The 13,644-nt window shown below is 42.3% G+C and overlaps 1 protein-coding gene across 1 annotated transcript in view; it reads left to right on the plus strand.

The window, feature by feature from the left end:
- The first annotated feature begins 311 nt into the window (after positions 1-311).
- RASGEF1B (RasGEF domain family member 1B) overlaps positions 312-13,644 on the plus strand; it is a 38,050-nt gene continuing 24,717 nt past the window's right edge. Inside the window, exons 1-2 of the mRNA XM_065914477.1 lie at positions 312-447; positions 12,576-12,758. Coding sequence (XP_065770549.1) covers positions 12,582-12,758 — 177 coding nt within the window. The 5' untranslated portion in view covers positions 312-447; positions 12,576-12,581. The remainder of the gene's footprint in view (positions 448-12,575; positions 12,759-13,644) is intronic.

The raw sequence follows: 13,644 nt of genomic DNA on the forward strand, positions 1-13,644 counted from the left end.
CCTTCGGCAGGTGCACTTGGGAGGAAGCGCACGCCGTCCGAGCGAGCCGAACCAGCGTCGGTAAACACTGCGGCGCCGGGCTCCGCCGGCCTCCGCAGCGTGGGAGGTCACCGAGGCAACCTCGCTGCTGGAGTCCCGGGCCCCTGGGGACGCGTGGGCGGGGCCCGGGCGCCGGGGGCGGTGGCGGAGTGGGCGGGGATCTTCGCCGTGATTGGCCCGTGAGGACGGGCGCGGGGCGGGGCTGCCGGCGGGGGCGGGCCCTCGGAGCCAAGTGGGTGTGCGCCCCGGCCGCGGCCGTAGTTTCAGTATAAACAAGGCACCGGACTGGTTGGACAGAGTTGGGTGTTTTTTTCCCCCCCTTTCTTCCCGCGCGCTTTCGCTCCCTGTCCTTTGGTTGCGTTGGTGGGCACACAATCGGAAAGCCGAGGACGCGGGGTCCATCTGCAGGTGAGTGGTTTCCTGATCAGTAGTTCTCCCGGGCGAAACCAGAGCCGGGCTGCGGGAACGCGCGACCCTGCTGCGCGCTGCCCTCTCCCAGTCTCTCGGACTCGCTCCGGCCGTCGGTGCCCCTGGAGGCGGCGGGAGAGCCAGGCGAGCGAGGGCTCTTGGTGCAGAGCGTTCCGCAAAAGCGAGTGGAGTGGGGAGTTCTCCTGCCTGGCCGCCGAGGGCGTCTGGGGCCACCCTGGGAGCGGTCACGGTGTCAACAGGTGCGGGACCCAAGCCGATGGGGTCCAGGAAGGGACAGGCTTAGGTTTTTGCCTGGTTTCTCTCAACCGGATCCCACAGCCAGGCCTTCTGTCTCGAGATCTTGGTACAGTTTTTAAGGATCTGTCCGAGTCCTAGTCGCTGTTCATCCTTTCTTCATCCTCTTCTCCCTTCCTAGGTTGTTTCCTTCTACTTCTTGGCTACTTTTCGTGCGTGGGTGGGGGGGGGAGGGGTGCTGTTTATTATTGGTGTCGGAGCCTTAAAATCTAAGGTCTGACTCTTAGAAGAGACAAGGGAACAGAAGTCATGTGCTCACCACTGACACGGTGATATTCTTTAATTCCTCCGTTTAGCTGGCTACTTGGGACAGAGTGTCCCCTTGCTCTTGCCTGAGCTCAGGTGAGTCGTCTCGGGTCACCTGGCTGGGAGATAGTAATCTGAACTGTGGGTACCTGGGAGCCTCGCGGGCTGCTGGCGGGAGGGAGGCTCCTTTCTGGGGGAACCGTGGAAACTTCAGTGCTGTTCCTGAGAAAAAGCCGAACAGGGGGGCTGGAGGGTACGTGGGTGTGTCTGTCTGTCTACGTACCACTGGAGTATTGATTCCCACCTTACCCCAACGTGATCCGCGCAGGTCAGTCGAGAGCAACGTAGCTAAGTCCTCTGACAGTGCAGAGAGGCGCAAGTGTACCAAGAGGGCATCTCTAGGGAGCGACCCTCTTTTCTGAGTGGATGGATATGCCCATCTTTGCTAACCAATTCGGTGGGTATAGTGTATATGGATAGATATGCACACAAATTTGTGTACGTGTGTTTGGGTCGAAAGCGTCTCCAAGGAGTCCTTCGTCAGCAGCACCATGTGACGGTGGTCAGGGACTGCTGGAGCGCGTAGATCTATATTTAGACCTCGATGATCTCTGATGGCCTGGGAGGGTCTCTGAACTGGGTGCATAAAGGGGAAGAGTTCAGGGATCAGGCTTTTGCCCTCTTGATTAATGTCTGGTACAGTCAGACTCAGATGGGGTGAATAATTATTCTTTCCTTCTGAAGACAGCGGCTAGAGCTTAGCATGTGATGGCTGTGTCTTAATTTAAAACATAGACCATGGTGATAAGCCTAGGCTAAGAAACAGGGAGGTTACAGTTCACCAGAGTATATGCCTGATCAGAGATTTGGGAGGAAAACAACTAGTCAGGTGAGGTTTAGGACAAATGTAGAAGTGACTTCTAAAAGGAAATAAAAATAAAAATGCTTGGCTGTTGAGATTTTCGTAACAGATTAAAAAGTGTGGCAGCTTGTTGGATCCTATTATTAATGGTTATTTTATTTGGGGGAGGAGGAGGGTGGGGGTTGGGTCAGGGAGGACCTGGGGCATTTTTGACAGAAATCAGGGTTCATAGTTGATGCTCTGTTATGCCTTTCAGGCAAAAAGTGGAGATGATCAGCTACTGATTAGCAAGCTTCTTGTTGGCATTCTGCTACTACATGTTGGTCAATCCTTTGTTTTCCTAGAGGTGGCAACATTTCTGGCTACTAAGTCTAGTACTTTACAGTGGTCTAATGGACTATTAAAGTCTTACAATTTATCTCACCCTTGGTGCATTTTCAGTCTTGCTCTATTTTATATGCTCCACTAGACACTTAATCTGATGCTTGAGATCATACTGACTTTTGGAATAGAAACTCATAAACCATTTATATTTATTGTTTTCTAAATTTAATTTATTCTCATCCATATATTAAATATTTAAATATTATTTATCATAATTCACATTTCTCATATTATTACTAACACTGCATTCTTACAGTCTAAAATTACCTACTAGCTAATAAGCTACAATAGACCAAAAAAAAAAAAAAAAAAATCAAATAACACCACTCTAGGAGAAAAGAGAAATGGTTAAGAAAATTGAAAGGGCAAAGCTAGGCGATGGTCTATGTTGGTAAGGTACCTAATACAGCACAGGTAAAGGTGGGTTCAACTTCATCAGCCTCCAGAGGTGGCCTGGAAGAATCGGACTTTGGAGGAGCATTCGGATGACCCCAGAGAGAGTATCTGCTTGGACAGGAGATGAGGAAATAAGGGTATCTTCCCTTCCTTGGGAGAAGAATCTGGAATCTCTAAAGTGGGGACTTAGAATCTTGATTCTGATGCCACAGATAATAAATGGAAAAGCCATTATAACATTTCATGTAGTCGTAAGGAGACAAACTGTACTATTGAAAATACTGCTTAAGATTGATGAGGTTTTTGTCTTTAGTGGTTGAATTCAGATGTTACCTCCCCTTCAGTTGTACTTTTGGGTTTGCAGTTAAATTGATAAAAATTAGATTTGTGCAGCCCTCTTATTCTAGAATGACAGATGTAGCCAAGTGCTGTAGGCAGTTTCTGCCTTGGAAATAGAGACTAGGGTTCTAATCAGTCTGGAGCCCTAACAAGTCACTCCCTCTCTCTCTATGCCTGCAATATCTGTGAAATTGATGAGTTGTCGAACTAAATGATTTATGAGTCTCTTTTAGCTCTGTGTTTGCTGACTTATTTTGCTATACTATCACTTCATTCATTTGCACCATTTATTGGCTGTGAAAGAATGAAGGCTGAAGTAATGATCTGTGGTTAGATGTTCAGCTACTTTCTGGGTACACAAAAATGAAGACAGGAGAGTGAAATTTCTTATTGATGAAAATTATGTAGACATTTATTATTCGCCTGAACTGCCTTTTGTTTTTCTCCTACAAGTGTTTTTAAAAATGCTAGTTTTCAAGAAGGCTGAAAGAGGAAAATTTTTTGACCTTATAATTAGTGTTACTGTTAAAACCAATCATCTTAAAACCAATCTTTTGACCAGTCATTTTTTCTTAGGTCTGTATATTATTTTGTTTCAAGGTATGTCTATGTCTAGAAGTCATTCAGTTGATTCATATTTTATTAGGAAACCCTGGTATGAAAATTACTGTAACACAGAGAAAGCACAAGTTAGTCTTGTAAGAAAGGAAAGCGCTTTATAGAGAGCAAAATATCCTTCTATTTATCTTAAAGGGAAGAATGGAGGAGGGGTGCGAATAAGGGTAATTTTTCAAGAACTTGCAGTCAAAAAAATAATATTATCCCAGTAACCATGTTAATTGAAAATTACACTTGTTTACTGAATGTCCTAAGTATCAAGTTATTTTCCTACTGAGGTAAATTGGGTTTAGAAACATAAACCCTTTTAGTTAAGGTTGCGTCCCCGTTTGATATTCTGTAATTTGACTTGAAATCTATCATGTGTGAATGATGATTCCACTATTTATCTCCATGCTGTTCAATATGGTAGCCAGTGCTGTTCAGTAACTAGCCACATGGGGATATATGAACTTAACTAAGTTAAACAAAGCAAAAAAATTGCATGAATCATGTTTTAGGTGCTCAATAGCTACATGTGTAAGTGGCTGATGTATTGGCCAGAAAAAGAACGTTTCAAATACCTCAGCAAGTCCTTTTTGACAGCCCCTAATTAGATGATGATGATTTTGATTATCCAGAAGATCATTTTTATTCCTCTGGGAAAATGGCAATTAATTCTCATCATAAACAGCACCCAAGACATAAGGAAATAAGACTGACTGGCTCTGTATGTTTGCAACTGTATATCATGAGCAATGCCACCTTCCAAAGTTCAGTAATTTGCCACAATCACAAACACCAATTTCTCAAAAAATTTCCCCCAGAACCTCAATTAGCATTTCACTTTTCTAAACCAGCACCTATTGCTTCTGCTAGAATGCACCAGCCCTTTCAACGACAAGGAACATGGAGCCATCTACTGTTAAATTCAGGAACTGCATGGAAGTTGTAGATTAAAAAACAGTGCAGGAAGAATATCAACATGCATGGTGATCAGTTCCTACAAAAAAAATAGTAAAGATTTATCTCATAGAAAGGTTTTAAATGATTCCCCAGGCCTGTTTATAGTTTCCATTTACTGAATTGTTGTTTTGTGTCTTGATAAACTGCTGACAAGATATCCCCAAGTCAAAAGATGACAAATTTTAGCTTTGCTTTTCTTTCAGGGAGACCAAAGGATAGTAACTATTTGAGTCAGAATTCTTTTCCTTCATTAATTAGGAATTAGTTTTTTTTTTTTTTATTTAAAGGTAGCATCTAGGACAAATGAAGCAAAATGCAGATTCATTTTTTATATGGAAACCTGTAACAAATCAGGAAATACCCCTATTTCATCCTTCTAGAGAGAAATAGGACCTTCTTTCCTCAGAAATACTGATTATTTCCCCTTGACTGTGAGATCACCTAAGCATTGGTGCTCAGTTCCAAAGAATGTACTTATCTGGGAGTTACTTACTTTTTGTTCTCATGCCAAAGAGGTGAGTCAATTCTTACTTGTCTACTCTGTATTGTTTGTAATCGCAACACAATACCTCTTTTTTTCAAGGAGGTTAGCAAAGGTGTAGCTTTTCTAGCATCCAGAGATGCTACTAGGAAGAAATGAGAAGATAATCTTTGAGATGCTTTCAAGCTCAAAATAAGCATGTTTTAGCTACTAGTGTTGGAAACTTGATTTTACTTTCTTCCAGCTCAGATCCATAATTAGAGAAACACCCTCTGAGCCTACTGTTGGCTGTTGTCTTCTGAGATTCCGCAGTGCCTGAAGGAGGATAAAAGTACTTGAGATCCCACTTGGAGTCAAGTTGAAATATGTGAACCCTTATTTCACTCCCATCTCTGGAACCTCAAATGAGAAAGGGAAGTGGTGGCCTCTCACCGAAGGGCAAAGTTCCTCTGGAATCTAGATGGGAATTTGGGAACCAGTCATTCCCGGATCTTAAATTAAGCCTCTCCTTACTAAGCAAATATGGTTTCGAAGTTCAACTGTGATAAAGTGGCTGTCCTCTACCTCACTGGGACACATGCCCAGAATTTTTTAACAGAAGCAAAAGGATAACCATCAATATAAAGGCATTGGATTTATTAAATATCTCACCAAGGCACTCTGTGATGAAATAGGGATTGAAATACACCTTTCTTTCTTGCACTCCTACCCTTTGCGATCTCATTCTCCTGGGTGTAAACGAAATGCTGACTTGACATCTTGGTAGAGATTTACAAAACACCTAAAGCAGATGTTGAAGGATGGCCTTTGATTTAGTTCCCACACCCATCTTTTCCTGGCCCTCTTTTCCAATTTGCATTGTCACCTGAAACCACCTTAGCCTCATGCACCTGCCTCCCCATAAATAACCTTGTGCAAAAGCAGTCGCTGATTTAAACACAGTCTGCTGTTTCAAGAAAAGGCAGCTTTTCATCTGGTGCCTTAGTTGGTTTGAAACCATTAGGCATGCCTTTCAAATCCATTCATCCCTTAAATCACCCAGAGCCTGCTTCCTTGCTGCTGGATCAATGTCACGCTGAACTCTGGCAGGGTCCTTGAAAGAACATGATATATCTTTGTGACTGAATTAGCTGCTCCTGTGAGATATCTTGTCTGTCAACCAACTTTCCAGGTTCCCAAATTCATTTTAAGAAAGAACATTCATCTTGTATACCTGGGTTGGATATCACTTACTTCCCCTTGAGAAGTTTCCCAGAAGAACCTGTAATCTGTATGCTAATTCTAGCAACTCAAAGCTTTCTTTTATCCTGGGTCATTGTTTTAAAAACCAAATTCATTTCCCACTGTTTCATTGCCTTCTCTCCATTCCAAAGTCCTCAATTTGTGGAGGGTGTGGGAGGAGGGGTGGAAAGGCCTATTTTATTATCTCTTCCCCCCAAAAAAGAAGTGTCTTTTTCATTCTCTTTAACTCCATTGGATCAGTACTACTAGAAAAATAAAACAACAAAAACAAATATTTCTTGCTTTCTAAGGAGCCAGTTTTGAATGTGTTACACCAAGGTTCTCTTCAGAACCACCACGTTCTCCTTCTTTGAGGAAGTGGGTAATAAATACGATCCAAGTTCTGTACAGGCCAGCACACATACTTCCTAATCTGAGATCTGAACTCTCTAAAAGTATATACACATTTGTTGGTTGATTTCTTGCAGAGAAGTTTGTGATCTCCCTAAAAAGCTAAGAGCCACTGGCCAAATAGAATATATTCTGAGTCTCCAGCAACTGGTTTACAAATGAAATGTTTCAAGGTGAGAACCGTTTGTGAGATTAACGTGTCTCTTAAGCCTTATCATCCTGGCAGTAATTTGAATAGAGTCAACAGCTTTTTCAAGCATCTCACATAAATCTCACTTTTTCCAAAGGAGTTAGCTGCTTTGAAGTTTAACTTAACCAGCAAATTAAGGACAGTGCTTAATCGCCTGGGGGAGGAAATGGCAATCCAGTCCAGTATTCTTGCGTGGAGAATCCTATGGACAGAGGAGCCTTCGGGCACCAGTCCGTGGGATCTCAAAGAGTTGGACAAGACTGAGAACAGCACAGCACTTAATACCTTCACTTATTTCAATTTTGGAAAAAAGTGAATTTCTCCTAAACCAGAATTTTTGTTAGCTGGTCCCCACCGCAGGTACATTGGGTTGGGCAAAATTTGTACCAAAGAGGGATGGAGAACGTGGTGGAGGATGTGCTAAAGAAGGATGGAGAAGTTAGTGTTGAGATTATGTTGGAAAGCATAGAGAAGGTAAGTAAATTGAGAGTTTACAGAACCCAACAGACAGAACATAGTAATTGTGAGAGCTGTAAAGAGAAGGTTTGCTGCAGATAAGAAGAAGCCAGAGCTTCCTGAGATTAAAGAAAAGAAATGGAAGCTGTGGGTAGGAACTACCTTAAACTCACTGGGGTAACGTTAGCAAAGGATTCCTGGAATTAATAGCACCCGGGGCTAAATGCTTCTCTGGATTCTCGTGTCCAGTACTTTGACATTCTGTGAATTTGTTTTCTTAAACAAAAACCAAGCCAATATTTAATCTTCTGAGCCTCCCTATTTACTTCTAGAACTGTAGCAAGTTGAACTAAAGTCTTGGACATCAAGTTTGAGTAATGCTAAATAAACAGTAGTTCCTGATGTGGGTAACAAGAGGAGAGATACTTGAGAGAAAAAAATTCCACTATGTTTATCTTTGGAAGTATTTAAAAATCCACTTCACAATCAGTACTTTTTGTGCCATTCTGCTGACCTTTCCCCTTGTTTAACAAATACAGCTATTACACAAGGCAGTTGATCTTTCCAGAAAACAGACTGGCCACTTGCTAGAGATTGTCCAGAAATGAGTGATGCCTACTGTGATCTATGAGCTTTCTTTGTGTCATTTTATCTCATCAGATTCTTTTTTGTTTTTTTTTTTACTGGAACTCTATAAAGTACACACAAGCAAATATTACTGTATTTCATTGAAGCTAAGATGTCATCCACTATAAGATGCCCTTTTATATATTGCTAAAAAGAAGACTGATGGTTAAATGTGTTTTCTTGTCACTCAACTATCTCTCATGAATCCCAATTTCAAAGAAACTAAAATACAAAGAAGTGTATATTAGCATCTCTGAAATCTCTGACTAGAGGGGATTATTCTTTGATGGCAAAGGTCAGTATCTTAAATACTTCTGTTGACAGTGTTGCTTTTTAATAAGAGTAATTAATGGCATTTCATACGTCTTTGGAGCAAGGATTTATATAGAACTTGTAAAGCATATAAATTACTCTAATAGACTACAATTTGGGACAGACTGACAGGCTTTTCATTTTATGGGTAAACATTAGAAGTTCAAAGAAGACCATTTGCAGTATAGCATGATGCAGAGTTGTAAATTTTGAACCTGGAATGTGAAGGCCTGGGTTTAAAACACTTTATGCAAGTGGAATTATCAAGATGGTTTGTGGTCAAATCAATCAGCTGATTAGCAACAGAACTTTGGGCTAATTAGAAGGCAGAAAGCAACCAGTGACATGGTCTCTTCTTAAATTGATTTTTGTAAAGTAAAACTTGATTTTTAGTAAACTAAAACCTCAATTAACTTATCTCAGTTTACCATCCTTTGCTATTTGCAGTATTTTCTTTTGGTACCTGGCGTTTTTTGGTGTGTTGATACTTTTGTACACATTTCCCAGGAACAATACAAATGCCTTTTGTCATTGCTGTAAGAAAATGCTCTAACCTTCCCATAAAGGAAATTGGTAGTTTGTTATTATTTAGAATTTTGGAAGTAGAGAGAAAAAGTGGAAATAATTTTCCAGGTGAAGACTATATCTAGTGGTGAGTAAGTGACTCTCCAAAGTTTTCAAGGCTCTTAAGCCCCAGATGAGGGCTTCATACAGTCCACGTCCTTGTCCAGATCTGGATCCTTGTCCGCTTTATGGGAGTAAATAATTAAGAAGTATTTTTGGTGCTGGTTTTTTTAAAGGGAATTCTGAGTAATTTGTGACCATTTTGTGGGTTAGTGATTCTTGGCAATCAACCAAAGGCCACAGAGGTGTGTGTGTGCAAGAAAGTTCCATTGGGCTCACTTGATGCTGTAGCCACGTGACTGTGTGGTCCTAATCTGGTCACTTCACCTCAATGCACAGGGTCTCAGTTTGTGCATTGGTTGACAGAGGAGAGTGGACCTGACTGTCATGGCTCTTGGACCTTGACTTCTTGCATAACTGTTTTGCAGTCATTGCTGACCCATTAGCACCTAGTTACAGCCTTAGATGCTAAGCCCTTAGCATATGTTCCCCACCTAGTTACAGCCTTTGAATCCTTACTCTTTGTAGGGCCTCTGGGCAACCACTTCAGATGGATTGCAGTTAGAAAGTGAAATGAAACCTATTTCCATCTTCGACTAGTTGATTTCCTATGGTCCTTTTGAACTTTTGGCACTTTCTGATTGTCTGAAATTCCCAACTCCTGGCCAGCTGTCTCCCCAAAGCACTTTACTATGATGGTTTCAGTAGCAATAAGTCAGTGGAAAAATCAAGGAAAATTCATGATTCTTGGCAGAAGGGGAAAAAGAAAACCTTCAAGGGCGTGATGGAGTGAGTTCCACTTGTCAACCTTGGATGCCAAGGATACTGTGTGGTTTTAACCATCTAAAGCTTTTTTAAGCCAGAGGCAGGTGACCACATCCAAATGGAAGGTTCCTTCCAGGCTGTAACTTTTAGATGTTTCCATCTCAGTCTCTGGTGTCCCAGTTTAAGGACGTTTTGACTTTCTCAGGGCAAGGGCAGATGGTCTCTTGTTTTTCTTCCCACCAGGGACAACCCATTTGCAAAGATGATATTGCATGTGAAACAGACTCATTGAAAACTGGCAGTTTGAAAAGGACAGAAGCATACTTTGTCCATTGCCTTATAAAATGTTAGCATTGAGTTGTTTATTTAACTGTGATTCCTGTGTATAAGATCTTACCAACTAAGTGGAGAGCATTTGTGTTAACGTCTACATCTGATTGTTCCTGGTCCCTTGGCCATTATGACCATGTGCTGCCCAAGCGAGAGGGATGTCAGCGATGGCTCTGGTGGATACCGGGCTCCCCAGACAGAGTGACTCTTAGTCCTCACTTTCTTCCCATCTGTGACTATATTTTTGGAGTATAGTTGATTTACAGTGTTATGCCAGTTTCAGGTGCACAATAAAATGATTCATTTACACATAAATATACTGTTGCTATTCAGTCGCTAAATCATGTCTGACTCTCTGTGACCCCATGGACTGCAGCACACCAGCCTTCCCTGTCCTTCACTGTCTCTTGGAGCTTGCTCAAACTCATATTCATTGAGTTGGTGATGCCATCCAACCATCTTGTCCTCTGTCACCCCCTTCTCCTTTTGCCCTCAATCTTTCCCAGCATCAGGGTCTTTTTCCAGTGAGTTGGCTCTTCACATCAGGTGGCTCAAGTGTTGAGCTTCAGCAACAGTTCTTCCAAGAATATTAAGGGTTGATTTCCTTTAGGATTGACTGGTTTGATCTCCTTGCTGTCCAAGGGACTCTTAAGAGTCTTCTCCAGCACCACAATTTGAAAGCATCAGTTCGGTGCTCAGCCTTCTTTATGGTCCAGCTCTCACATCCCTGCATGACTACTGGAAAAATATATTCTTTTTTTCAGATTCTTTTCCTTTATAGATTATTACAAGAGATTGACTATAGTTCCCTGAGCTAAACAGTAGGTCCTTGTTGTTTATCTATTTTATGTATAGTAATGCATATCAATTAATCCCAAATTCCTAATTTATCCCCACCACCACCTCCCACCACTGCTTTCCCCTTTGGTAAACACAGACGCTTGTTTTCTATGTCTGTGAGTCAGTTTCTGTTTTGTAAATAAATTCATTTATATCGCTTTTTTAAGACTCTGCATATAAGCAGTATCATATGAGGTTTATCTTTCTCTGTGCTATTTCATCGTGGATGGTTTTATGTTCTCCCTCTCTTGGTTTATGGATGGGATGGACCACAAAATACTGAAGTTATTATTTTTCTCCTTTTTCACTTTCTTGATGCTTCTTTCCCTAAATGCCATTTCACCTGCCAGGGTGGCTTTACAGTGGGTGTTGTTTGTTCCCAGCACCCCAGCCCTAGCGGCCCCCTGCCCAGGCACGTGGCAAGGGGTGGCAAGGGGGGACCTGGGACAGAGGTGCTTGGAGAGGAATGTACAGCCCCACTCCCTGCCCCTATTCAGATGCAAATATCTTAAGCCTCTTGGAAAGAAGGATTAGTCCAGGTTGTGTCCTCCTGCAGCCTCCAAACACCCTGGGCCTGTCAGTCCAAGCCCTGGAGTTTGTGTTTCCCTCATTGTTTGCCTCTGAAACCTTCCATCTCTGCAGCTCCTGAATGCCTCCATTGTCCAGACGGGCTGCCGGAAATGGGAGTCTGTTCTGGGCATAGGAGCTCGTCCCTCGGACTCCAAGTAATAACTTAAGAGCCTCTGGCTGCCACCAAACCCCCTCTTACGAGGGCTTTGTGAGCAGGAAGGCGCACAGAGGGAGAGGACCTCACAGCGCTCCTTGTGCCTCAATCGGGTGCTTTTTCAGCCTGTGTGTTTACCGAGCAATGAGGCCTTATAGAGCCCTTCACCCCGAAAGAATCTGACACGAAGGGGTGAAAATGAATAGCATCAGACTTCAGTGAAAGCTGGGGAGTCGGCATTAAATCTCCTGATATATATATGCCTCTATAAACTTACACTACTTCCCTGGAGGCTCACTGGTAAAGAATCTACCTGCGGTGCAGGAGACTCTGGTTCGATCCCTGGGTTGGGAAGATCCCCTGGAGAAAGGAATGGCAACCCACTCCAGTATTCTTGCCTGAGAAATCCCATGGACAGAGGAGCCTGGCAGGCTGCAGTCTGTGGGGTTGCAAACAATCAGACGTGACTTAGCGACTAAACAAGGACATAGACACACACACACATATGTACACACACACATACACACACACACACACACTTTAATTCTAGGCTTCTCTTAGGTTTTAGTTTTTCAGTTTTTTAGGTTATCTCCTGATATGCCCAATGCTAGTTTAATATTTCTTAAGCATTATGTAATTCTTTCCTGCCAACTTTGAAGGTACATGCTTCCACCTTAGGATGATATTTGACTGGGAGGAGAAAGCAATTTAAAGCTCAGCCCCCCTCCCTGCCTTCCTAACCAAATGTGAAGGAGTAAGATCTAAACACAGCAGCCAGAGACTTGACTTTAGGTATAGATTGGAGCCTTTGATCCAAGTATTTCATGGTATTTTTTTGGACAAGTTTGGTACTCAAAAACACTCATCCGTGTGCTGCTCAAAAGCAGTGTGCTTCTTGATGGGTTCTTAGATTGTTTCGTAATCTGGGTTAAAAACTGCCTGCTTCTTCATGACTATGAAAGCCTCATGCCTATTAAAGTTTACTTTTCTTTGGGACTGCCTATTACTGACAACATGTTTCTCCCTTTCTTATTCATTTTAGGAAAGCATGCCTCAGACTCCTCCGTTTTCTGCCATGTTTGACAGCAGTGGTTACAACCGAAACCTTTATCAGTCTGCAGAGGATAGCTGTGGAGGGTTGTATTACCATGACAACAACCTCCTCTCCGGGTCTCTGGAAGCGCTCATCCAGCACTTGGTACCCAATGTGGATTATTATCCGGATGTAAGTATTCTCCTGTTTCTGAAATGCATCCTTGGTATCCAGCAGAAATTACAATAGAATGCACAGGGACCCTGGATACTACAGAATTATATCTGGGTTGCTGAGAGTTTTTCTAACAAGAAATTGCATGTTGATTATTGAGTGCTTTGAGATTCAATTGAGCCTGGATATGATAGGTCTGCATATCACTTTTCTTTTCAGGGTTGGCATCACAGGGTAGACAGTCCGAAACCATCTAAATGAAATAACTATAAGGTTTGACTCGTGCGTGTACTGTGATCCTTAAATAGAAATGCCAGAGAACCTTGGATGCTCCTCGAATGTTTAGGGCCTTTTTGGTTTCCAAGACCATCACTATGCTGAGAAAGGTGAAGCGACACATGGAAGCTTGGAAAAGAGAACACGAGTGACATTCAAAATGCAGTTCTTTGTAGATTGGACGTCAGATAATATGCTTATGTTTTCCTTTAATCCCTGACATTTGAAAGGTGATCCTTTCTAATTCAGGAAATCCATTTGTATTTTCTCAGTCTTTAGAGCAATTCCAAGAGACTCGGACAGGAAAAAAACTGAAATTTGGGATTCAGTTGGCACATGGTCTCATGCCCGACATCAGTAATCAAACCCGGGTTTTCTATTTCTAGAGCAAGTGATGTTTCTTCCCACTTCCTTTGTGCTGTGGCTGACCCTGTTACTCAACAGCTGCTTCTTGATAAAGATTTCATGAAAATATCCAGACACTGGATTCAAATGCTTTTATAAAAATAATAATGACCTTGGTGTGCAAACAATAGTCTGTGCTTGCCACTGGAGTTCACCATAGTGTTTCTTACTGAGCTCTCTCTCTCTCTGTGATTTGTTACATAGCATTTTCAAATATGTTGCC

The sequence above is a fragment of the Muntiacus reevesi genome, chromosome 22 (genome assembly GCF_963930625.1).
Source record: "Muntiacus reevesi chromosome 22, mMunRee1.1, whole genome shotgun sequence".
NCBI lineage: Eukaryota > Metazoa > Chordata > Mammalia > Artiodactyla > Cervidae > Muntiacus > Muntiacus reevesi.